The 25,541-nt window shown below is 35.7% G+C and overlaps 1 protein-coding gene across 1 annotated transcript in view; it reads right to left on the bottom strand.

The window, feature by feature from the left end:
- HOOK3 (hook microtubule tethering protein 3) overlaps positions 1–25,277 on the bottom strand; it is a 30,976-nt gene extending 5,699 nt beyond the window's left edge. The window contains exons 1-11 of the mRNA XM_010725975.2: positions 25,154–25,277; positions 22,178–22,265; positions 21,556–21,625; positions 19,853–19,993; positions 18,052–18,139; positions 12,789–12,823; positions 11,936–12,018; positions 9,898–9,998; positions 8,038–8,142; positions 7,856–7,927; positions 6,428–6,564 (exon numbers count right to left, since the gene is read on the bottom strand). Of these exons, the coding sequence (XP_010724277.2) occupies positions 6,428–6,564; positions 7,856–7,927; positions 8,038–8,142; positions 9,898–9,998; positions 11,936–12,018; positions 12,789–12,823; positions 18,052–18,139; positions 19,853–19,993; positions 21,556–21,620 (827 nt within the window). The 5' untranslated portion in view covers positions 21,621–21,625; positions 22,178–22,265; positions 25,154–25,277. The remainder of the gene's footprint in view (positions 1–6,427; positions 6,565–7,855; positions 7,928–8,037; positions 8,143–9,897; positions 9,999–11,935; positions 12,019–12,788; positions 12,824–18,051; positions 18,140–19,852; positions 19,994–21,555; positions 21,626–22,177; positions 22,266–25,153) is intronic.
- Between the last annotated feature and the right edge of the window lie 264 nt (positions 25,278–25,541).

Here is a 25,541-nt window from a genome sequence, read left to right as displayed (position 1 = left end):
TGCTTTATAAAATCTGTATTACGTAAGGGATGCTTTATTCAAATCCAAATCAAAACGTCTAATGGTTTTATCACAACTATAACTCTCTCTCCATTACTCCATTTGGGATTTTCTTTTCTTTCATGACCACTCTTACAATGCAAGCATGTTAACAAGCTAACAAATGGCCTTCATGTTGATTTTCTTATCTTTTGAGGTTAGGGATAATCTTTAGTGATTCCAATTTTGTTCAGAGAACAATCCTTACACCAATGGAAATCCTTGCTCTTGCAGTATTTCAGATTTGTGCCACTCTACAGCAGTTATCAGCACTTAAAAGTGCTGAAAAATGTTTGCTTTTGAGAAGATTAAAATAACCATTTTGCTTATTCTGAAATGTGAGACTCTGACATCATCTGATAGTAAAGGACCTCTCTAGTGTGAAGCAATGAACAAAGTCACCAAACAGGAAACACTGTCCCAACTGTCCTAGCAATGCTGTCCCAAATTTCCCTCTTCTAGCAACAATTTTCATGAAATACAGCTCATGATCTGAGATCCAACAGCAACAAGAAAATTTTATCTGACAGAAGGAACAGGTTTCAGTTTAAAATCAACACACAGTGCTATGAAGGATAAGCTAGCAGTTTTCAAATGATCTTGTATATACACAGCAAACCCATAGAAACCCTTGGTTTGACATCAAAAACAACTAATGCAGGATTTACTTCAGGACAATCCCATTCCTTTGATAAGGTCTAAAAGCAAAGATCAGAACATGGTCTGTAATGAAGTCAATAGCAAAATCATTCACTAACAACTGCTGGATAAGGACTTCCATCACAGTATTTACCATGAGCTCCTACTGACCCACAGTAAAATATCAAACAGAATAACTTGTTTGGATATCTGCCTTGGCTATACTGCCAAGTGTTGGCACAATGTACTGTGGGACTATTTCATATGTCAACTTTTCTATGGCTTCTCTATCTACAGTCATTCATTCATTTTCAATCTACATTCATCAGCGAGTTCATGCATCAATTCATTTAATGAGCTGATAACTTCTAAAAAACATCTTTGTAGCCAAATATTTCAGTGAATTCACTAAAGCAGAGTCAAGAGAACACAGAACAAGTCATCAGAATCTCCAAACACTGCAATAAGATTGTCAGCTGAGAAACTCTGCAGGAATTTGCTATTCCAGATGAAAGAAGTCTGAGGTGGCTGTTTTTGATAATCACAGCTTCTAGCTTAAAAAAGGAAAGCCTCCAATACTTAAATCAACTATGATTCAGAATTAATTAGAAAAATGAACAGCTAGTTACAAAGGCTCAGGCTCCACTTCTTTTAATCTACCACCATAAAGCAAAACTACGAAAGACATTTTGCTCTTCAGATTTTTGTCCTTCACAGTTGTTTGCATCTGCCACCTCCACCTTCAAACCATGGAAATCAACTCCTACTTTTACTTACAGCCTGCACAGCTATTAACAGGCTACTGCTCTTTTTCTGAGCTTCCAGAGTGAAGAAACATCACAAGAACAAAGTAACAAAATCAGTCATGCCATATAGTTTCCTCAATTCCTTCAAAGTTACCAGACTGTGATGCGGCTAGGATCCTACATACAGCTTGGGAACTTCCTTCAGCCTGCCCTCAGATAAATGATCTGGCTTGAAGGCATTCCAACTGCAAGTAAAATTCACCCCTTGCCATTTCTTGCTCCTATACCAGCACATACGGTATTGTGAGTCTACTTCTTTCTCCCGATGAAAGGTACGAAGTAGGAAAGCAACACCCTTGCCCATATAATAGAGATTTGGATTGCTCTTACTTGGGAGGGGACATGTCCAGGCTGCATGCAGTTTTCTGTAGCTCACAACTTCATCAAATTTCATGCCTAAGCAATCTTCAACATTCAAATTGTTACATTTATAATGATCCACCTCTCCATTTTAACAGAGCACTAAGTGTATCACATTGCCAGAATCAGTTAATACTGTTGGTCTAAGCAAGGACTTCCGAAGAGGTTTTCCTCCTAAGCATGAGATTTCCTGAGATCACATATCAATCACAATCTAGCTTTCAAACTATTCTGCAGGCAATACCCCTGAAGTACAACTAGTTGCTTTGCCAGGTGGAAAAAAACATCACTTAAGAGCTTTCCTGTCAAAGGAACCTCTTTTAGCTATTTATTTGTGCAACACAGGTGAGGAAACTGCCTGCAAAATTTGCTAAACTTGTTTTGGAGATGTCAAAGCTTATCAACGTTGTATTATTGCAAAACAAGAGTCCACACATTCTACCTAAAACATGTGCAAAAACCCACAAGAAGTCAGCATTATAGATCTGACTTTGAGTGCAAAAATAGCTCCCTCATCGATCCTTGCAAAATGACAAAATGTCCAGGAAGAAAAAAAATCTCTAAAAAATGAGTAAAACTCAGTAACCTTTTTGTTTCATCAGAGGAAAAAAGAAAAATAGCCACATTCAGGACTGTCTTCAGTCAATCACTAACCAGAAGAAAATCAAGTGGTGAGATTAAAATATTTTCCAATTATCGTATCTACAGAAAACATCAACATATCAAGATAATTAAATGCACTAAAAATCATCCAGGAAGCTATGAAGTGGATAGCCTAATTCTGTGGAGAACTGAGGAAAAGCAAAAGCTACTTGCACCTGTCAAAATATCAAGGACTTTAAAATTGACAAATCCTCTTAAATTTTCTTGACAGCCTGTACACAGCACTTCCTACTAAGATGATCATAAAGCAGCTGTAGGAATTGTCAACGTTAATTCCTTCCTATGCAATGAAAAAACTGATGGTGCTGCTTACACGAATAAAAAGCAATAAAGCACTTGCAGAGTTGTTATTACCAGCATCAGAACGGCACAAGATTAGCACTTGCTTATTTCCAAAGAGATACTGAAAAACACCTTGCAGCCAATATGGTGTTTGCTTCATTTAAATAAAATATACAGCTGTGTGCTCTGACAGTTTATTTCCCCTTGCACTGTGGGTGGGACTCACAACCCTTACATTAGACTACTCCAGTTGTTACTGCACTTGGAAAATACGGTACAATTCAAGTGGCTAAGAGATGCTGTAAGAAACCTGAGCAATTTGAATGCTTTTTTTTTTTAAATGTCTGTTCATTTATGCTAACAACTGAACATGAATGAAGTGTAGAAATCAAACTGCACACACATTGTTTAAGACGAGAAACTATGCTTCAGCTCTAAACAATGAACATCTCTGTGTATTTAATTGAGATGTACCAAGAAGACTACTATGTCATATCCTCAGCACAGTACTTGGGAATGTATTCTTAGGAATCCTTCAGCTCTTTTACCACTGTCCTGGAGAACTCTTTCTCTTTAAGACCACCTTGAAATTAGACAGGACTTTTTTTTTTGTTTGCTTCTGGAATATATCAGGACAGCCTATAATGATTTAACAATTATCAGTATAGTTTTGATGTCAATAGTCTGCGTCCACACAAATCTTCCTGGAAGTTTCTTAGAAGTTTATATTGTACCAAGATGACTCCATTTTAATTTTTTTTTTTTGGTCTATATTCTTTCACTGATGATACAAAGAACAGACAGCATTCACTGCAAGCTCTTCTGCATTTCTCCTTCAAGTCACACTCTGAGCCCTTATTTTTTAATAGCACACTACTTCCAAAGCTGCATAACCAGCTATATTTCTTAAGAACCATCCACATTCAATGATCAAGGATTCATTATGCAATAAACAATAAGAGGAAAATGCTAAAGAACAAAGAATTGAATTCCCACTGATGATCGTTAAAAGACTAAACAACAAATGGAATTGGATAGAAAGATTATCTTTAGAAGTATACCTGTAGGATTGTAATATATTTCTTATATTTTTATACTTAATGCAAGTTCTGTTGAATATACATGTGTATTTTCAACACATTATCTTATGGGAAAAGGAAAGCCAAGTCAAAAAGAGGAGATTTCTACAGATTAGAAAAATAAGTCAGCATCCATGAAGAGAGGAAAGAAGCCGTGACTAAAAGCTAAAGTACAAATATTGGTTAGAAGCTCTGCCATCTCCCAGCCATTAGAGGCATCTGTCTGTCAACAGAACTTTGGGGGCAAAGTGGTAAAATAGAAGTTAAAATAATAAAAGCAAGTAGTTTTATTCTAGTGCACAGATTACATTTAAGTTATGTTAGGCATGCATCTAATTAATAGCAACAACAAAAGAAATTTTTAGACAAATTTATAAGATAATACTTTCCACTAAGGTCACGATGTTTCTTTCTTTCACAAGTTTGCTTTGGCAGTTTGATAACATTAAAATAAAGATGGAATTCTAGCTATTTTTTTGTTCTTCTTCTAGGTGATATGAAAAGCTGCACTCTCAAACAAGAACAAAAAACTCACTTTGCTGCCGTTCACTTAGGAGACAAATAAAAAGTTCAAGATAGAAAAAGTTCTTCAAATGACTGTAATGGATTGCACAAAAAAAGATCAGTAAAAGACATCATACAAACAGTGGTCACTTTGGTAGGTAATACCTATGATTTCATGATTAACATATGACTTTTTTGGCTTGCTAGGATCTGGCATCTCAGTAAGAGACACAAAAGGACAGAAATTGTTCTGCCTTTACGTCATTACTTCTCTGCACACAAGAACATACCTTTGCTGTCTCAGCTGTATCCTACAAATACAGCCCAGATTTTTCTTATGTTGAACTAATAAAATTTTTAGAAAATTATTTTTTTTTCCAAATGCGAAGCACAGAAGACAAATCTATATGCAGATAATAGAATGCCTGTGCTTTTGGCATGACTGTAGAAAAAGATCAGAACTGAAGCTTTTTCAGATACATATTGAAAGCATTCTTAGTCTAGATTAAAACAAATGCTGTACTTGAGGATAAAAGAGTACCTACAAGTGTCATTCACCTGTTCCTTGCCCTTTAATCCAGGTGTGCTTGTTTAATGATGCTTTGCCCATCCCATCTATCTTGTGATTAATACAGTTATTCAGATGCTTGATAAATTGTAGTATGGGTATTTATGAAAAAATGTCTTCACTCGGAAGGGCATTAAAATAAGCTAAAAGAATAAATACAGAAACCAGACTGCATGCAGCATTAGGGTACAAACAGTTTCTAAATTACGAATGTTTAAAATAAGATGTACTACATGAAACTTTCCGCTGATACTCAGGCCTTTTGTGTCTGACCATTCATTGAAAGAGAAAAAAAAAAAAGGATAGCCGAAGCACAGAATCACTCAAGGAAAAAGAAGAACTCTGCAGGATCAGGGCCTAAATTAATCATAGGAGCCACCATCCACCTGACTGATAATATGAAGGTAATAGAGAGTAACATGTTTTCAACCAGCTTCATCCTAAGAAGGCAGCAAATCACAGCCAGCTTTCAGCAAAGTCAGCAACATGCTCACCTGAAGGCACTGGTACCATTAGTAAGGCAACGGATACAATTATACCCTGAATCGACATATTAAAAGCAAGTTGCTTAGCAGGGGATGACAACTGAAATACAGCAACATCAACAATATTAACTTAGGCCTTGATCCATTATGTACTGCAAGTCCAAAACAGTAAAATTTTAATAAAAATGCCTTTTTTAAAATGGAAGATGCAGTAGCATATTAAAGCACTTCAAATATTTTTCAGTTTTTTAATACTATGTATTATGCATATAACTGATCAAGAATAATGGGACAAGCTATTTGAAAATATTCAGTTCTGCCAGCAAACAGATAACACTAGTGGATAAACAAAAGCTTTTAAAAAAAAAAATCATCCTGCTTCCCTTCTCAACAGCAAGAACAAGAGGAAACTTTATATATAAGAGATTAAAAATAAAAAAAATAAAAGCAAAGGTCATATTTGTTGCCAATAAGCCTTTCAGATGCAAACATTTTACAATAATATTATACACTAATTTTGCATTTCTGTTTCGTGTTTTCGTCTTCTTTGAAGCAACTGATTAGCACACTATTAGGGGTCTAATTCCTTTTAAACAAAGGCAGTCTTGTAAAGTGTGACAACTCTTATAGGCACAAGTATATCAACTGCGACAGGAAATCTACACTGTTGAACAACCCACAGGAGGCTTTCTGTAAGAGACCAGGCTTCATATAAACTTACAAGGTTCCATTATTGTATAGCTAGATGTTTTCAAAACTTTGGCACATTCAGAAAAATGCAGAGAGAGAAAGAGAGAGATGGACTCCCAAAAATATAAGCAAAGGGCTTTATGGAACAATGAGAAACCATAACGAAATCCTTTCCTGAACTGTAAAATAAGATTGGTAACAAGGGAAAAAGTGAAAAAAATGCTGGTTGCTTTTCCTTGAATGTTGTAATTTGCAATAGAAGTGGCCTGAATCACAGGGCAATTTTCTTTCTAGGGGCTAGGCCTTCTCTACCTTGCAGTTGCTGGTTGAACATGACCAGGGTATGATCTCCTTGTGCTTGTGGCTTGCCTTTGTCTAGCCAGGAAGGACTGTCCTGAGCCTGTACTTGCCAGCCTGTCTTCTGCTGCTTTTTTATGCAGAGTCATCCCCTGTGGACAAAAATAAACTTTTCAGAATAAAACCACAACACTTGACAACTTTATTCATTTATATTTTATCATTTCCATCAACACTAAATTGTTCTGAATTTCAAACATAAAGCATTACATTTTTAAGGGCATGACAAAGACATTCTTCCTGATCATTTACAGTGTCCTCAATATTTTTTCCAATTACTGTCCAAATTTGGAGGAAATTGCTGAGATGCAGGTCCCTTGGATCCCCACATCTGACAATATGCTTTTCCATACAAGCACGTGGTAACTGGACAAACCTTTTCAGAAGTGCTTCTCATCATCACCCAACCCCCCTTAGTATGCTGAACTAGAAAAGTACTTTGCTTCTGAAAACAATGAAATTATTTTTATCTCTGTACCAGCAGGAACACATCTTGAAAGTGTGTTTCCAGTGGGAGCAAATGTAAGGAGAAAATGAGAGAAGCGATGGGTTGCGTACAGAAGTAAAGGCTAATTAAAAAGGACACATACAAAATCATAAACACTCATCTTGGCACTCATGACTAATTGCTGAACACATCTCTTTATTCAGCCCTTTATTCTGTGCAACAGTGGTAGTAATGCAATAGATCTGGTCAAGGACACTAGTCATTTGAAAATCCCTTTAGTATTCAAAGGATTCAAACACTTTGCTTAAGTACTATTTTCGTCTTATTATTCATGAACATAACAAGAACACAGAACAGCAAGAAGGAAACTGTTTTGAAAGCGAGGAGGAATTTGAACTTTGTGGTGAAGAAGAATGAAAAATGGATGTCAATTGGGTCATATTAGAACAGCAGCTTCAATGCAGCCACGTTCTACCAAGGAGATTTCTGGAAAGCATTTGTTAAAGGTGAAAAATGTCACTGCATAAATACCCAGCAAAAGTTGCATAGCTGCTCCCTAATACTTTGAACAATTTAGGGAGTGCCAGGCCTGTATTCACCTTCACTTGGGATTAAATTTGTACCCAAGGTTAAAGAAGTTGCTTGTTCATTAGAAATGATGAGAAGATTGAACACTGCAGAATCAAAGTAAGAAATTCAGGCACTGCAGGTCAGTATACAGAAGGACTAGAACTACAAGACAGCAATTGGAGGCTTCCAGCTTACCCTAGTGTTATCAGAGGAACAAACTCTTACATAGTAGAAACTTTAAAACATTAAGAAACATAGAAACAAATGTCTTGTCTGTTGAAAACCACTTTTCAAACAACAACAATATGTAAATAAATGAGGCATTTCACTAACTACCCATGTTTTAAAGTTTTGGAGTTTCTTACCATATTGTACCAGGCACTAACAATAAATTTCTCCTCCATTTCTCTTTGATTTTTTGTTTTTTCATATTCTTTCTATAAAACAAACAAAATCATAAATTAAAAAATATATAATAAAAGTATTAGTCCTTATCTAGAAAACAATAAGGAAATCCACATCAACAAGGAAACGTAAAGATTAATACCTCCAGTGAATGAAACATTCTATCCCGTTCCTGCAACTGATTTTTCAGAGCCTGAATCTCAGGAGCTGCACCTTGGTTTTGCTTAGGATCTAAGGTACGGATGACCTGTAAGATAAGACCAATTTGTGCTTAATTAAATGCTGCAAAATCAATCCAATGGAATGAAAAAAAAAAAACCTAAAAAATTATAACCATGTAAGGCAGGTCAGAAAACAAAAAAGTGACTTAAACCACATCAATATTAAGAAAAGACACACCAAAACGTGGAACTGAGGAATGTGTAATTTTAAGAGGCTGAATCCTGCAAAACAATCTTGAAGAATTGCAAGACAGATGCTCTGAACATCAGCCATCATACGTTAGCGCACCCGAACAGGAGCCTCTTCTACAAGATCATAAAATGAAACCACTAATGGGAAAAAGTGACACCTAAGAGGTTAAGATCTCAGACCCACATATGCAGGTCCTTTCACTAACTGCACTACCTTGGACCACAGTGGTGGAAAGTTTTTTTCTAAGTCTTTTCTCATTATAGCTCTTGTCTACCTAATTGTGGCCTGTCAGCTCCTCCTTTACAGCTTAGAAATATCTTCAGTCTGGAAAGATGCCACCTGGCATCAGATGGCACTGCTTACAGAAAACTTTGTTATGTCAAGAAGCATGCTGTGACATATCCATGGACATTTACTTATTAATAAGATAATGTGCATATATACTCATACGTGGTATACTCATATGTGGCATTCATTACAGGCAGCATCTGAGTACTAAGAACCACAGAGCTAAACCAAGAACAAATGCAGCATAACATCTAGATTCCTACCACCTTAATAGAAAAAAACTGAAAACTTTGTAACAGAACATGGATATACGGAAAAAGACTTATCATTTGTTTTTCTACCCATTTCAGGTTAATATATATAGATGTTGAAATAAAACAGTACTTTAACGTTCTATATTTCTAAGAAAATACGCATTGGACATGGATACAATTTCAGTAGTGGAAGGCTATGATTGTATTTATTTTCACACACAAAAAAAAGAATAGCAGAAGTTGGTAAGAAGATCACAAAAACCTAACCTCACTAAAATAACTAATACTACTGTTGGATAAAACGTCCCATAGTAACACAGTACATACAAATAAATCTTACTGAAAGGGGAAGTCAGGACTCTTTCATAAGAATACCCTGAGAAAGAGTAAGAAACATAAGGCATAAGGAAAAAAAGGAAAAGTCTGAGTAAGCTACATTTGTGTGTACAGAAGCATAGCTTTCAGGAAAACCATCAGAAGTCCCCAGAAGTCCCAGCATAAATACTAATTCAAAATATTTTTGCTCGTAGAGCTTTCTTCCCTTGTTAGAAGAAACAAGGGAAGTGGTTCTCTGACTGTGAAACAGAGTGCAGCTATTTCACCACACTTCCTAGTATGGACATGACTTCAGCTAATCTATGGTTCTGTCACTCAGAGACACAAGTAATGAAGAATTTTGATAAAGAAATAGGTTGTCGCAACAGTAGAAAAGGTTTAGCACACTTCTCCTTGTCATTTGCTGTCTTTAGTAAGCCAGGTTTCACTGGGTGACTCCAGAAATTTGCTGCCATGGGTATATATGTTTATAGAGACAGGAGAAGGGGCTTGTAGACAGGCAGCAAAAGGGGACAGCAATGAACACAAGAAGATTAAAATCTGAAGAATAAATCAATATTGTGCACCATAATGGTAAGATGGTAAAGAAACTCACCATTTCTTTTCTTGTTCTTACCACTGTATATACAGTTAACTTCTTTATTTTTTATTCCCAGAGACTGGACATGTGGTGCAGCCAGGAATCATTAATGTAGAACAAATATACTTACACTTTTGGCCTTTTCCAAATACTTTTTGTAACGCTCTTCCATTTGCTTCATTTCCTCCTCCTTCTTCCGTAAAGCTTCTTGTAATTCTTCAATTTTGATTGCTTTATGTAAGGAGGTACACACATCGGAAAACAACAATTACATTATGTTTACTTTCACAAGTTCAAACAGACATTTAAAGCACAGCTAGAACATACTGTAGTTAAGAAAAGCATACATAAGAAATGTAATTCAACAGATATCATAATTTGAATTACTAAACAGCTCAGGAAAAGAACAAATGTGTACTCTTCTATAATCTCAAGCAATTGAAATACACAAGTTTTGTTTTAAAAAATTATGAAAAATAAAGAGAAAGGGAATCAAATCACTGCAATTAGTTAGCAGACTCACAAAATTCATTTCTTAATACATTATGGATTGTGAAATATCTTGGTATTGTAACTGAGATAAAAATTGAGTTTACCTATTCTATGTGAGATTAATGACTGACAGGTGTGATACATTCAATTGCCACTCTGGACAAAAAAATAATCAGAATTACCACATTAATGTACTCAATTTAATTTCTTCCACAGCAGTGCAGACCAGAAGGACAGTTTCGCTGCACAGTCTTTTCCTACGCTGATTAAAAAAAATATGCTGAGCCACATACAGTTTGTATAAACTACACATCTTCATAGAAAAAGACCAATTCCATCATTCTCTATCAAACAGCAGATATCACTGGTGTGTGGCTAAGACAACATTAGACAACTGGCAACTCACAGTCTATCTGTTTTGCAGCCTTATTTTGTAATGCTCTTTCATGTTTACCCTGTAGCTTTCTCTCGAAGCATTTGGAAAACACTAAGTTGGTAACAAGATCAGGTCACGTTTCAGCATTCCAGAGGACAAAGTCCTGCTGAAAGTCCTCACTGAACAATAAGGGAATCAAATTAGATATGTCCAAAATTATAAAATTCATTTTTCATGGTGGTATGACTCTTGTATAACACCCAATCCTTTTGGAAACACCCAGGACACCTAAAAGAACCTGAAGAAATAATTCATAAAACTTTTATCCTAAGTGTGAAAAAGTGTTTTTATTTCATTGGGACCGAAGGAAAAAAAACAGATTTTTAAAAAGCAACTACAGAAGCATTAACATGTCTTGATTTTTCTAAGTCAGAGAGTCAGTAAATTGTTCTTATACCTAACACTAAGGCTTATCAAGTATGACAGGATCATAAGTTTATCATCTTCTCTTTTGGTCCTTGATCTTCAATTCCAAGAGTTCTACCATTTGCTATGACAGAATTTTACAACATACTTTGTAGTTTTGGCTCAACACAATTAAAATTCCCTTATGTATAGAGGATTCGTGCAATGAATACCACAATTATATTTCAGTCTTCCTGGATCTCTTCACGACTAGAATTATTTTTGCATATACCAGAGAAACTAAAATTGGTCGCAAGTCTTTGCCTTGTTCTATAAAGTGAGTAAGCTTCAAAACAACAACCTAGCTCCAGTAATATTTCTCAAGAAATAAATAGCATGACTGTACTAAAAATCAGTCGTTAACAGCTAGATGCTAGGAGTTTGGAAACCATCTGTCTATATGATATAAAACCGACACTCTTGTTGACCACTGTCCAAAAGCTTTCTCAAATTACAACACAATTCTAATCTGTCATCTGATAACATGCTGAAGGAATATGTATTGTCAGTAAAAATAACCTAGGGATCTTCAAAACTGAGATGCTAGGAGATATGACAGTTCTCAGCAGCTGAGGTTCAACAACAGTTAGGATACTGAGTAGCTATTTCGGTGGTCATTACCATAGTGGTCTTTGACATACCATCTCCTTCATTTCAAGTATTATAAGCATTTTTCTGGCCACCACAAATTCTGAAGAAATTAACAACAAATATCAATGCCACTTAAAATGTACATTTCGTTTAACCTGCACTTTTTACAGGCATTCTAATTAAAGACCTCATAAATGAAATACTTTACAAATAAAAGAAATAGACTGAATGTCAGTAAACTCACAACTGTTATTGCATCTTGGTTCCAAATCCTCAATAATAGCTCGTTTCTTCTGTAGCTCATTATTAGCTTCATGGAGCTTCTCACTGTTACAAATCAAAAAGGCATACATTGTTTTCCCAGTGTACTTACTGTGATTGAATGAACATTAAATGATGCAAAGAAAACTCAAATAGCCATATATTTCTTATGGCATTACTGATTTTTGCCATGGGACACAATGACAAAAGGCAGGTATATCAATGTCACCGTGGAAATATTTGTAACATAAGCTGAAAATTATTACAGTACATGGAGAAAAAGCAGTTTCATTCTCAGTCCAAAGTTAGGAACTTACTTTAGATTTTACAGTAAATTGTGCAACTGATGCCTAAAATGAATATTCGTAACTAAGATCACACTATGAAAGAATGGCTGAATCCCAAAGCAACAGAAACTATGTGAGCAACTCAGCAAACAAAAAAAAAGTGAGCATCTCTTCACTTTTAGAAAGTAGAAATATTAGAACAAAATAACAGCACTTCCGAAAACGTTCCTTTATGCTCTATTAACATGCGAAGAGATTATTTTTGTTTACATTAAAATGCTTCCCTCAGAACTTACTCTTCTGACGCAATGTTAGGCAATGTGTTCTAATTATCACAAAATGATGGTTCACTTACAGCTTCTACTATTTTGTCAAGGGTTTTCTATTAAATGAAAATATCCAAATTGCAGATTCCCTAACTCTCCTGTGCAAAGCAGTTTCTCTTAATTGTTTATCTTTTAGATGCATTATTCATGAGTGTCTGCCTTCCCAGCCATATGGAAAACACATTCTAAACGGAAAGCAAAATAAGACTAACACAATACTTACAGATGTTCTTCAAGTTTCTTTTTCAGAAGAACTGACTAAAATGGAAAGTTACATGTGTTACTTTAATACATTGTGGTGCTTTAACATAATTTCAAAATTATTTTTAAGATACAATTTTGACATTCTAACCAAAATCCACCTTTTTACTTCACTCAGATTTAGATCACAAATGTAACCCTGTCCTCTGTGGTAGTTTTCCTTGACAGCTGCGTGACTACTCTGAAATTAGAATGCTTCATATTTCCCCAGGAACTAGATCAGTACAAGCAAGATCCATAAAGGACAATGCTCTTTAGCAGTTTTAATTAGACTTAATAAGTTAACCTGGAATAGAAAGTGCAGCAAAATTCACTAGAAGAGTCGCCTTAGCAATACCGCAAAGCAATGTGAATGAAGACGTGTAATAAGTTAGTTGAACCAAATTCCTATTCCCACGGAATAGGAATGGTGTCTTGGACCAGAGAACAACACATTTTTACAACTTTTCTGTTTCTCATCTCTACTGACATGTAAAAAAATATTCATACAACTTACAGTGTTCCACTTTCTGGTTAATTCACATTTCAATAAGCTCTTTCAATAAAAGCTTCAAAGTAAATTTTATTTTAACCTTAAACTCACTTTATACACAGTGAGTATTTTTCGAAAAAAATGAAACTCAATAAATGTCTATGAGCTGAAAGTAGTGTTAAGTAAATAGAAAGCCATACTCACAATAGCCTAGAGCAGAAGCCCATGCCAAGAAACAGAGATGACATTAGTATAAAGCAAAACAGCAGCCAACAGAAGAAACTATTTAGGAAGTATACATGAACAGAAAAATTAAAGCTATGCATATTTTCAGGCATGCACATTTTTCTCCTCCGTTCTCATCAGCTGTCTCATACTGTAACATTTTCTAAAACACACTACTAAAAAAATTAAAAAAAAATAAAAAGCACATTTATAAATAAACAAACTAGAATTTTAAAGGAGAACAACTGCTTTTTGTAAAGTTACGTAAGAAAAAATTAATACAAGCAACATAACAGGAGAAAATATGCAGTCTACTGGGCTACAACCACCATGAAGAGACGCATGTGTTTTCCTGGGGTGATTACGAATTGTGCTTTTTTTCCCACACAGATCAAGTACAAGACAAATGCAAAGTATTAAATCAGAATCTCCATTTTGTTTTGTGTTTATCCTACACCAACCAAAGAGGAACTCTAGCATGTGACAGTTGCTCCAGAATACCATCATCAGCAAACTTCACTGTTTATCCACCAGTGATCTTTCAGTACGTTTTGACATCCAGCCAGTAGGAACAATTACAGTGTGCATCATCCCCAAATGTTAGGTTTGTTACAGGTAAAGACTTCCAAATATTGTCTTTGATCACATTCCTGTGTCACATTTTATGATTTTTAACTTCCAATGTGTAAATCAACTTCAAAGTTGCATTTCCTTATTGCACTATAGTAAAATTGGGAAGTATGCAAAAATAAGCCAATGTGACTCCACTAACTACAGAGGCATAAATTTAGAGCAGCTAGGAATCTGCAGGTTTTGACCACTACGCTTTTTCTGGTTCTCTCAACAACTACTGAATCACCAGCACTTTAGTAACAACAAACCTTTCTTGATCACAAAGTATTTAAATTGGAAAGGTACTTACATCTGACCATTTGGAGCATTACCCATTGGTTTAGACAAGAAAAGGAAAATTTGGCAGCAGTGACTATTTGGCTTCTAAGAAAATTAAAAATGATCTCAGAACTTTCATTTTGAGGATCTTTACATTACATTTGGATACAGACTGATAGACACCAATCAGCAGGGAGTAACCTGCTTCCCATCCAGATAGACTGAATGTTCTTACAAGCAAGAAGCTAACAATTCACAGCACATGCCATTAAAAGAAGCCAAACTGAGTTATTCAGAGTAATTTACCCAAGACACAAGAAGGGAAAAAAGGATAAAAAGGTAAAACATGCAGCTTTACCAACCTAAAGACATGCATTCTCTAAGTAAAATAAATAAATTCAAATGAATTAATCTAAAACCGGGCAATGATTTGTTTGTTGTTTTTTTTTTTAAGTCTCAGTCAGTTTCAAAGTCACATATCCAAATCCTCTGCTACTAAGAAATGGTGTAACTGCTGTTCTCACATAAAAAGGCCAGTATCTTAAAATCTCAATAAAAGCTGAGGCTTCATCTATTCTTTAAAAAGCTTTATAATAAACATCATGTGTTTCATTTGTTCATAATAGAAAAATATTTCTTTAATAAAACTGCTAAAAATCAACAAATCTATACTAGCAGTCTAGTTATTTTCTCCCTATGCTAATGATTTCCTATTGCAAAACACTAAAAGAAACAACTGATAAGTGATTTAGAAAAGTTATTTCCCCCAATATTTAATTGCTATGAGCTTTTGCATCTAGAACACCTACAAAAATAAAGCCTTTTTATTGAAAATTTATGAATACCTAATTGCATACAGGCCAAGAAAAGAATTCTCTCTCCTTTCTGGGGTCTAAATTTGGCTTTGCTGTGTATGTTAAGGCTGCGGGCAGATGACTGTGATCTGGCTTGAGATTAAACTACCTAAATAGGATGAGAGAAACTACAGCACATGACTTAAGAAAACTGCCTGATACAACAGCTAACAATGTCAGAAGCTGAGAAAAGCACCAGGATGGCCGGATTTCACAAACAGGTAGGAATAATAAGAAAAGCTGCTGACTTCACAAGAAACTAAACAGATAACAGAGTTCTGGGGACCCTTCAGGGAGAAGCTAAGCCAGGAGGCCATAGTAAGCGTATTAAGAATAGCATATGAAGCCAAGATTGCCTATGTAACAGTATGAAAAAATTCCCAATTTGTTAAGAGATTTAGCGGAACTTGGTCTAGAGGAGTGGAAGTATTCAAAGGTCAGTTGTTTATTTAGGACTGTATTTACAGTAGGCAGAAAAAGAGAGAACAAGTGGGAAGAAAAGGAGTGATAAGGCATGCAAATGACAAGGCTGTTTGGAGTACTTGTTGATCAGCCCTACACATGTACATGTTCTGAAAGACAACAAATCAAACCTGCTATTGTGACACACCATGGATGTCTCAATATGGCAGTCTGAAAGATCAGAGTAAGGAGGCCATTCCCTGGCTAGTAAGACAGTACCCATAAGGGACTATTTATCCATAAGGGACTATTCATGAACCCCAACATGCTGCATCAGTGCCCGTTACAGGTCTAACCACACTGATGTGTTCCTAACATCCCCTTTCCCTTTAGTATAAAAATCAAATAGCATCCCAACCTGGATCTTAGTAATGACATTTGTCTGGGTTAGAAAAACACTTTTACTGCTTCTTGCGCAAGCCTAAAACTTACTTCAGCTTTGAGAACAAACAAAACTAAAAGAAAAAAAAAAAAAACAACAAAATTAAAACATAAAACAATAACAAGAATACAAACAGGACCTTCAGTTTTCAATGTTGTTCATATTTACACTGCTATATATGCAAAAGCAAGGATTTCAATGCACTGTTGCAGAGAAGTAGTAAAAATCAGAAAAAAAGTTGGTCAAACAATGAACTGCATGCTGTGTGCCTCCTTATCTCTGTTCTCATGAATCTGAAGAATCATTTTTTAATGATTCTTACAGACAACTTCAAGATGTCCCAGTACAGCCTGATTACCCTTGACACTGGGTTTAACTTTGAGCTTTGCTATGCTTTGTGTTAGACTGGAAGAGGTGTCCATTGATTCAGATGTTCTTGCAACCTCAACTGATCTGACTGTACTCTTTTGCTTCTTTAAGAGAAGTGAAGGCATACATACTAAGCTCAGCAAAACAGGCCAAGAGGTTTTAGTGTGTATCTATCACCACTGGCTTGGTCAGACCTACACAGAAGTAAGGAAAGCAGCTAACTGATAACCAACTCCAGCTCTGCCTAGCAACACCTGTCTGGTACACACACAGTACAGTGTACTATGGTGCTGTTTTACTACTAGCATAATCACTTCACATTATGCCTACACAGGCTGCAATCAGTCCTGTAAGCAAGCTGCAGACATGCCCTAAACTACAGCCCAAATTAGAGCTTTATGAAGGAACAGAATTCCAGTGCAGTAAATAATGCTGAATTCAATTAAACAGGGACTCTTTACAATACACAGTATCTGAGAATAATGTTTTCATATTCTTGTTCATCCTGAAAAATCAGATTTTAATAAATGAACAAGAATGCAAAGAATATATCAGAATCATAAAATAGTATGAACCTATTTTAAAAAGACGCTCTAAAACACATTCTAAATTACTTCGGAAAATAACCTCAATTGAACAAGATTATGGTCTTTACATTCATGCAGTTTATTCTAAAAATTAATGGAAAAAGCTAAATTAAAAACTCTTAAATGAAAATAAGCAGCTAGAAGATCTGTCATTTTTAAATATAAATCAGTTAAAACAAAAACACGAAAATAGAATGCAACACATTACAACTTGTTGCCAATTAGCAGAGGAATACACTGGTATTGTGAGTGCACATTGTATATGTATATACATATAAACATATATATATGTCCTCCTGCAAATCACTGTTTTAAGAAAGTTAGAGAGCTTCTTGTATCAAATACAGGAGGTGGCAAAAGCATTTTTTGAGTGGAAAACTGAAAGTTGTTCTTCACGCTAACCTGCCATGATGCGTATTTTCAAATTTAAAACAAAAGTAACTCTGTGTGTGGAAACAGAAAATGCTATATTGCGTTAAGTGACCAATCATTCGCCATTTTCAGTTTTGGCCTGCCCAGCTTCTTGCATTAGCTGATACATCAAAAGAAATTATGGGGCACCCACCAGCAGGAAACACCTTAAATTCCACAATTTAAACAAAAATAACTTCAGATACTTTATTAAGATGTGGAGAATTAATACGTCCTTAATTCCCCTCAAAACTTTATTCTAACTGTATAATTTTAAGCAATGCTTTCTTTGGTATTGGAACAGATAAAATTTAATCAAATAAAACATATTTGATATTTTCTCTGCATAGAATGTTTGCATTTTTTTCCTACAGAAATGTCTTACTTTGTCTTATATTCTATTTAAAGAAGAACAATTTAGTGTTAAGACAATAACAAAGAATATGCTAAACAATAAGAAATTCCTAGCAGTCTGATTCTTTACTAAATAATAAGCAGAAACTTCTCCAGAAGTTCTATGTTTAAACCACTACAACTACTTGAACATAAGTTTGACCCAGATTTCTACTTACATCTTCAGCTTTTGAATCTTGATCTTGCAAAGATTTTTGTAGTTCTTCAACCTGGGATTGCACTTCGAGAAGTCTCTGATTTACCAATCTATGAAATAGGTAAAATTTTATTTCTCAGAAAACAACAAAAAGTTTCAAGATGATGCCTGAGACTTTCAGGGTTTACTGTTTCCAGACCTACGTAAGAGATATAATACTGCATTTTACTCACTAAGAATTTACAACAGAACTTACTACAACAGTTCCAGAGATCAGAGTCGGCAGCCTCCCAGAACATTTTGATACTTTTCCAAGTCAGTGTTTCATGTAAGTCATAAGAAATTATTTCCATATATAAACAACAAGAGTTTCTAACTCTTTTTGACTTTCTGTGTGAGGACAACTACCTTATTGCCTTTACACAGTCACAGAACCCTAACAACCTGCAGGCTGGTAAAGACCTCCTGAGTTTATTTAAATCTGACTTCCTCCTTGAAGCAGGTCCAAGTACAGCAGACTACTGTAATGTTGAGGTCTGGATACCACTAAGGATGAAGGTCAGACAATTTCTTTGTGCCTCTTTTCTAAATCTTTTGGACATTTTTTTCCTTTCTGAAGGAATCTCTTGTACTCAAAATAGTATCCACTGCCTCTTGTACTTCCACTGTCAACCAGCTGCCTTCTTTACACATTCCCATTAGGCAGATGTATATCAGAGAATGATCTCCCCTGTTGTCTTTTCTTCAGGCTGAACAAGCCCTGTCCTCAGTCTTACCCCACATGACATGCTCCAGAGTCCCTCACCTCAGCACTCCTGTATGTCCATGTCTTTTCTATACCGATATGTCCAAAATTACATGCTATATCCAAATGTGGTCTTGCAAGTGCTAATGATTTGTGAAGGACCGTTTTTCTCAACTAGCTTCAATCAGCTAATTTTTCCACACTATTGTTAGCACTACTATTCACTACAATTGAATTTACCACTCATTCAGTCTATACGTCACCATTCTGAATATAAACATACCATGAGAGACTGTGACAAAGGCTTTGCCAAAGCCACTTTCACATAGGCAGCCACTTATTTCATTGTAGAAGACAATCACATTAGTCAGGCCTGAAATATTCACACTGACCTTCCCTGTTCCTCATGTGACTGGAAGCAGATTCTAAAAGAATACATTTCAGTCCGCCTGGATCCTTTTTCTTATCTTTTTGAAGGTGAGCGGGCATTGACCTTTTCTCAAACTTCAAAAACTTCAATCAACTACCAAGACCTTTCAAAGATTAAATAAAGAGCAGCCACATACAAGTAAAGGTCAGCTTTACTTAGCATTACTTTAGCACCCTCAGACGCATCTTGTTTGTCTCCATGGATATCTATATCCAAGAACATGTGCTGCTCTGTTGTGAGTATTACCAAGCATGGAGACAACCTTTCTGGGCATCACATTGCGGTGTTAAGCAACACTCGCGGAAAGAAGGATTTTCTTACATTTACGTAGAATTTCACATGTTTCAGATTTTGCCCCTTGCCTCTTCTGCCTCACTACTTTAGCTCCATTTCCTTTAGGCACTTCCACTAGATATTTTTTAAACATTAATCACATCCCCCCTGAGCTTGCCTTCTTTCCAGCCTCCCCATCTCTCAGATTCTTTTTGTTCTGCAGTACTTCAATCACATCCTTTCGGCATTTCACTCAATACAGTAAGCCTATGCTTTTATTGTGCTGGGGAATCTTGTGTTGGACAAAAAGTGTCAAAAGTGTACATCACTGTCTGAAAAAAATCAGTGCAACTTGGGGGGCAGAGGACTTCTTACCTGTTCTCTGTCTCCAATTCATTCTTCCGTAAATTTGCATCATCAAGAAGGCTCTGCAACAAGGCAATCTTTTCGTTGTCAGAACCTTCCTGGTTCAACTTTAAGATCTTGTTCTCATGCTGAAGACGAATGAGTTTTTCCCTAAACAATTTGAAACACAATTTTACAGGAGTTGTAAACAGATAACCACAGGATGTGTAAAGATTGCATAAAGATTATCTTTACCTATTTAAGGGAGACGGATGAAACCACAATTATGTCTTCAAGCCCCCAAATTAAAATCTAGTTAAAAGAGCTATAATTTTTGAAAGTAACACAACAGAAAGTTGCCTGAATGACCCTATTAGATCTCAGAGTAGATCAGCAGGACATGTTTATTAGGTAGAATACAGAAAATCTAGAACTAAGTGCCAAGCATCAAGGGAGGTTGTAATCTCAGTTGTAAATGAACTACCGCTAGAACCTGAGGAAGCTATTCTACTTCAGAGTTTGCTTTTCCTCATGTTTCTTCTCGATTCACACCAGTGCAACTGACAAGCCTCAGACTGCAAACATTTCCCGTCTAATCCACTGGTTTCCTCCATGAGATGAAGAAAGGTGCTTGCAAACAGATTCATGTCCTGTCATAATGCAGGGAACATAAGAACAGTAGCTGCTGCCTGAACGGGTGGGCTGCCTTCCTTCTCTACCTACCGAAGTAGCAGCCCAGAACCTCCAGATCAGGAAGTTCTAATACTAAGACAGCTACTGCGACTGCCTCTAAGTGGTAGGCAAGGAGGCTGAGTTGAGGATCTGTAAACAGTCTGCACAGATGCATACTTCCATAAAATCCAGATTTCATCTTCAGTTTAAGGTGAGGAGATGGTGAAATGTCCCTGGGTCTTTAGAGCATTTATGGCTCCCATCTTCTATCGTTCAGTCTTGTAGGTTTAATCAGTAACTCCATACTTCACTAATACTGCCACAAAACACTATTTTTCAATTCCTGAATAAAACTAAAAGAAATGCTCTTGAATTTAAGGAGTATCAATAGAGATAGAAGTCAACTGTATTCTATCATTAACTTTGTAAAAAGTTACTTCTTTATCACTGCTTTTAACCACATGTTGAACTTTCCAATTTTTAACAACTGTATCAGTATTTGTAGGGATGAAAAAAATTAAATGCCTACAGTGTCAACAGGTTTCTGAGACATGACTGTCTTTCAATAACTTAATTTTCAGGTTATAGTGATAATGAATGGGCTTACTGGTATAACATAACTTTCAATCTTTTAAGCTATAATGACTTTCAGCTCTGCCATGGCTGATTTGCTCTTTCATAAATCATAATCATTTACTATGATATAAAATTGGTTACAAAATCTACTGCTCCTTTCAAAGTATTAGTCATTTCTTACTTTCACAACAGCAAGTACTGGTATTCTGTCAGAGCACATACAAGCTGCGGTTACATGAACTCTGCAGGAAAAGTACAGTTTGAGGTGAAGTTTGTTGTTTTTCCTTCTTTTGGAGCACAATACGAAAACTGAAGAGAGGTCAAATGAACTTTGGCTTAAGCATAAAAGCTCTTGCTGCGCAGAAATTCAAAATGAGATAGAAAACATTAACTGCATAAGCTTTTCAGCACTCATTAAGAAATAAACCACTCATTTATGGGTACATCATAATGGTTAGTATAACAAAGCACATGTATTAGCTTACTTTATTTCAGGAGTAACAATTTCTGCTGCTAAACTGTCTGAAGGTTCTTGTCTTCCTAGGGGCATCAATCCTGGGCCAGAAAAAGTAAAACATTTAGCAAGCAGACCAGTTACTTTCTTTTAAAGAAACAGAAGTAAATTTGTTCCACAAGTTCGTAATTTTAGAGTAATGTTATAAAACAGAAAATGACACAGAATCAAGTTACAGCAAGACAGGCAAGCACAATTTCATTTGAAAAACAACTGCTATTTCTGCCTACAATCAATCTGGTCAAGAAGATTTCGTGATGCATCTTCTCAAGAGCTTATTCAAAAAGCTGTGCAACATAACAAATACATTGCAACAGAAGAAATACCATATATACTTGAGAAAGCTTAAGTAATTTTCTTCAGACTGACTAAACAATTTAGAAATACATCCTAGAACTACCACAGTGAGGAGACTAAAAGTTCTGATCAACTGAAATCAGAAGTTATGCAAATTATGAGTAGCAAAAGCAGCTTCTCATTGATGCTTTCAAAGAAGTCTAAATTTATTTTCTCCTAAACAAAGCACAATCAGGACTCTTCAGATAAATCTCACAAACTTTAGAAAAGATGCTTTTAATCTCCATATTTGTTACCTGTAGTGGTCAGTTGACCCTCCTGTGCTTGTACACACCTGAGCTCTTCAATAGTTTCTTTCAAAGAATCCCTTTCTGTTCTTAATCTCTAAATAATTACAAAGAGAATAAATATAAGTTTTGGCACTGCCATTCTATCTTTAAACTATGCAATTTGATGAAAGGCATAGCATCAACACTTTCAAAAGAACTGAATGTGATATCAGAGACTGCTTTTCAAATTAAGGCATCTCAGCCTATTTTATGACAAAATAAGAAGAAATTTAAAGTATTTCACACAAACAGTGTTATTTTTGATGCTCTGCTAACAGAGCTATGGGGAGTAAAAACATTAGGGTATAACCATCATTTTATTAGTGACACAAAGTTCTGGTACCAGGTAGTAAACAGTATGCACAGAAACCAGTAAGACATCTTCCTCTTCCCCTCACCAGGGATTTGTTCCAAGGGAAAGTGAAGTGAGAAGACACTGCAGACATTTCCCTTACCATGAAATCAAGACTTAGCCAAGAGTGAAATAAAAGACACAGTCAACACAAAACACAAACTTCATTAACTTGGTTCTGTTTCTCTTTCAGCAGTGAAAGTGTGAGCAGCAGTTCCGTAACCCCTTCCTAATTTGTGTCAACTGGCCCTGCCATTCACCAGCCAGCATCTTAGGTATGTAAGACGACTAAGACTTAAGACTTAGTCTAAAGAACTGAAAAACAGAACAGGCTCATCTTGGGATCTGGATAAATGGGCTCTAAAGTAGCATCATGTAAATACGCTCTCATCTGACAGGAGTCTGCTTTCGACAAAAATGAGAATTTACAGATAACACCAAGTTTTAGTCCTGAAAGACGCCAACAGTGAAAAATGAAAGGAGAGAACAGAAACTATTTAAAGATCTAAGTTGTAGTTTGCTCCAGTATCAGAAATATCCAGCATGACTAAAAGGTCCAACTCAAACCTCAACTTTGCGTAGGTACAGAGGTGTGTATACTGATAACTCCTTGAATCTGATCATGTTAACAGTTTGATGTATTTTATATTTCAGCCTAAATGAATTCATAAATTGGAAAACCCTTGGCAAAGACTATATTGATGAGGTGTGGCAGAGGCTTCTCTTGTATTTCTGAATCCTATCCAGGAAACTCTAGTGCAACTGTCAAAAAACCCGGATACAGTGTGCGTTCTGTTAACACAGCAAGCCACTTCATGAGTCTCACAGGTTAAAAAACTGGTTTTAGTACAAATACAGAAAAATGGCTGCTCAGAGAAGCGTTCAAATTCAGCTGCTGAAAGCAAAGATTCTGCAGTCTGTTGCAGTCAGAAGACATCAAGCCAAATCAAATGCTAGAATATTTCAATGAACAGACAAAGCTCAAAGTCTTCATTTGTACAGTGAAGACAAAGTCAACTCATCAAATAATATTACTTCTCAAATAACAGGCCACAGAAGTGAAATTCACCTGCAAAGCTAGCGATATCAAACATCATACCACACTTTGCCTGAATATAAAGAAAAGGACAAAACTGATTTTTCTAACTGCCTCTAAAATATAACTGACAAATTACCATCACATGGCTTCTGATCTGTGATGGGCAATGCTAGTGATACGGATATGACAATTGGGAAGAGTAGGTAACATCGGTGGTGTATCACTAATACAAATGTTGAGAATCTTCAACTACAAACTAGCTCTCAAAGGTGCGTATCAATCAAAGAAGAAAGTACTGAAAAACAACCTAAGTAAAAAGAATATGCTATTAGCCAGGTAGTAAAACTGAAAACTATACAACAGTCACCTGCAATTCAGATCCTTTGTGCAAGACAAAATGGTCTATCAAGCAACAGATAAGCCACAAACACAATCTTATCACTGTTAAACATAACAAAATTGGAAAAACAAACTTTAAATAAGAAGCAGAGATGAAAGCCAAAGCACAAATGGTAACTATAAGCATTCCAATCTGAGCTGAAGAGCAAATGGAAGTGAAAAGGTCAACTGTTCAGAGTAGTTAAAAAATTAACAAAATATGGAAATCAAAGACTTGTGAACTGAAAGTAAGTGAAGATTTACTACTTTACAGATACTGTTTAAGAGTAAGGACTGGCCTTTCTTGAAAGGATTTAACAGACAACATGATATATTAAAGGAAATGCCTACAAAGAATTTTCCTGATGAATAAGTGGACTTATAGTTCAAGCCTGAGAAATTTCTAACTCAAAATGCCAGCCATGCTTAGAAGCACTGCAAATGCATTCCTAGGAAAAACAAACAAACAAAAAAACTGGGGCAAAACAAGAGTATGCAAGAAAAATGTGAAAGACTGGTCTTAGCAAGAGGGGACAGAGTAACTGGTCTCAGAATTACTAGTGGTAAATGACAGAGAGGAACAGAACAGACCAGTCCTGTGTGTTCCATGTTGACACTACAAGACAGGTCAACAAACTATCATGAAAGGCAAGATTATAACAATGGAAGCATCCTTCTACAAGACTCCTAAGCCTCTTGCTGCAGTGTTCGTGACTATGTAAACAGGAGCATGTAGATGGTATCTCAAAGAAAGATACTTAAAAAAAAAAGAAAAAAAGAATGAAACAGGAGTTCAGTTATAAGGAAGATACTGCAAAAACACCTACTTTAAATAGTCATTCAGAATACATGACAATTACGTTGAGTGTTTATTAACCTTCTCATGAGGAAAGGGCAAGAAACAATTTCAGATCTCAACTGTGAAGGCTCTTCATTTTTAATAAGTGTTGCATATGATTTTAGTCATTTAATTCTATGCTGCATAGTTCTTAGATTTAAAAAGGATTTTATAAAACATACATGAGGAAATTATAAGTGAAAAAATGCCTTCCTAATTTAAAAATGTTGCTGTAAATGGCTTATTTTTATTATGACATCTCTCTGTTACAAAGGACACAAAGTTGCTTTCACTACTACCAAAAAAAAAACAAAAACCCACCACCTTGGCACTTACATCTTTTTCTTTTTGGAGGCTGTCTACTTTTTCTTTCAGCCGTTTGCATTCATAATCTAATTTATCAGCTTTCTTGGATTCTTCAGATAACCTGTTTTGTAGTTCAACTGCCTGTGAGAACAAGAATCAATAATTTGTCTGCAAATATTAGTATTAAAACAAAATACATAAAACAAAAGTAGCCAATTACCATGCACCACAAGTTATTTTGTAAAACAAGCAAAATATTTATCTACTGGACTTCTAAAAACTTCTTGTTGCTCTGTGTTTCAACAAAACTAACAGCATCCAAGTATTAGGTCTCATGACAAAAACAAGAAGCAAAACCTGTAAAATACATTCAATATATCTACAAACAGGACTGGAAGCCTAACCATGGCTAATAGGA

Source organism: Meleagris gallopavo, chromosome Z, assembly GCF_000146605.3.
Source record: "Meleagris gallopavo isolate NT-WF06-2002-E0010 breed Aviagen turkey brand Nicholas breeding stock chromosome Z, Turkey_5.1, whole genome shotgun sequence".
Classification (NCBI taxonomy): Eukaryota; Metazoa; Chordata; class Aves; order Galliformes; family Phasianidae; genus Meleagris; species Meleagris gallopavo.
This window is presented reverse-complemented; position numbering and strand designations above follow the sequence as displayed.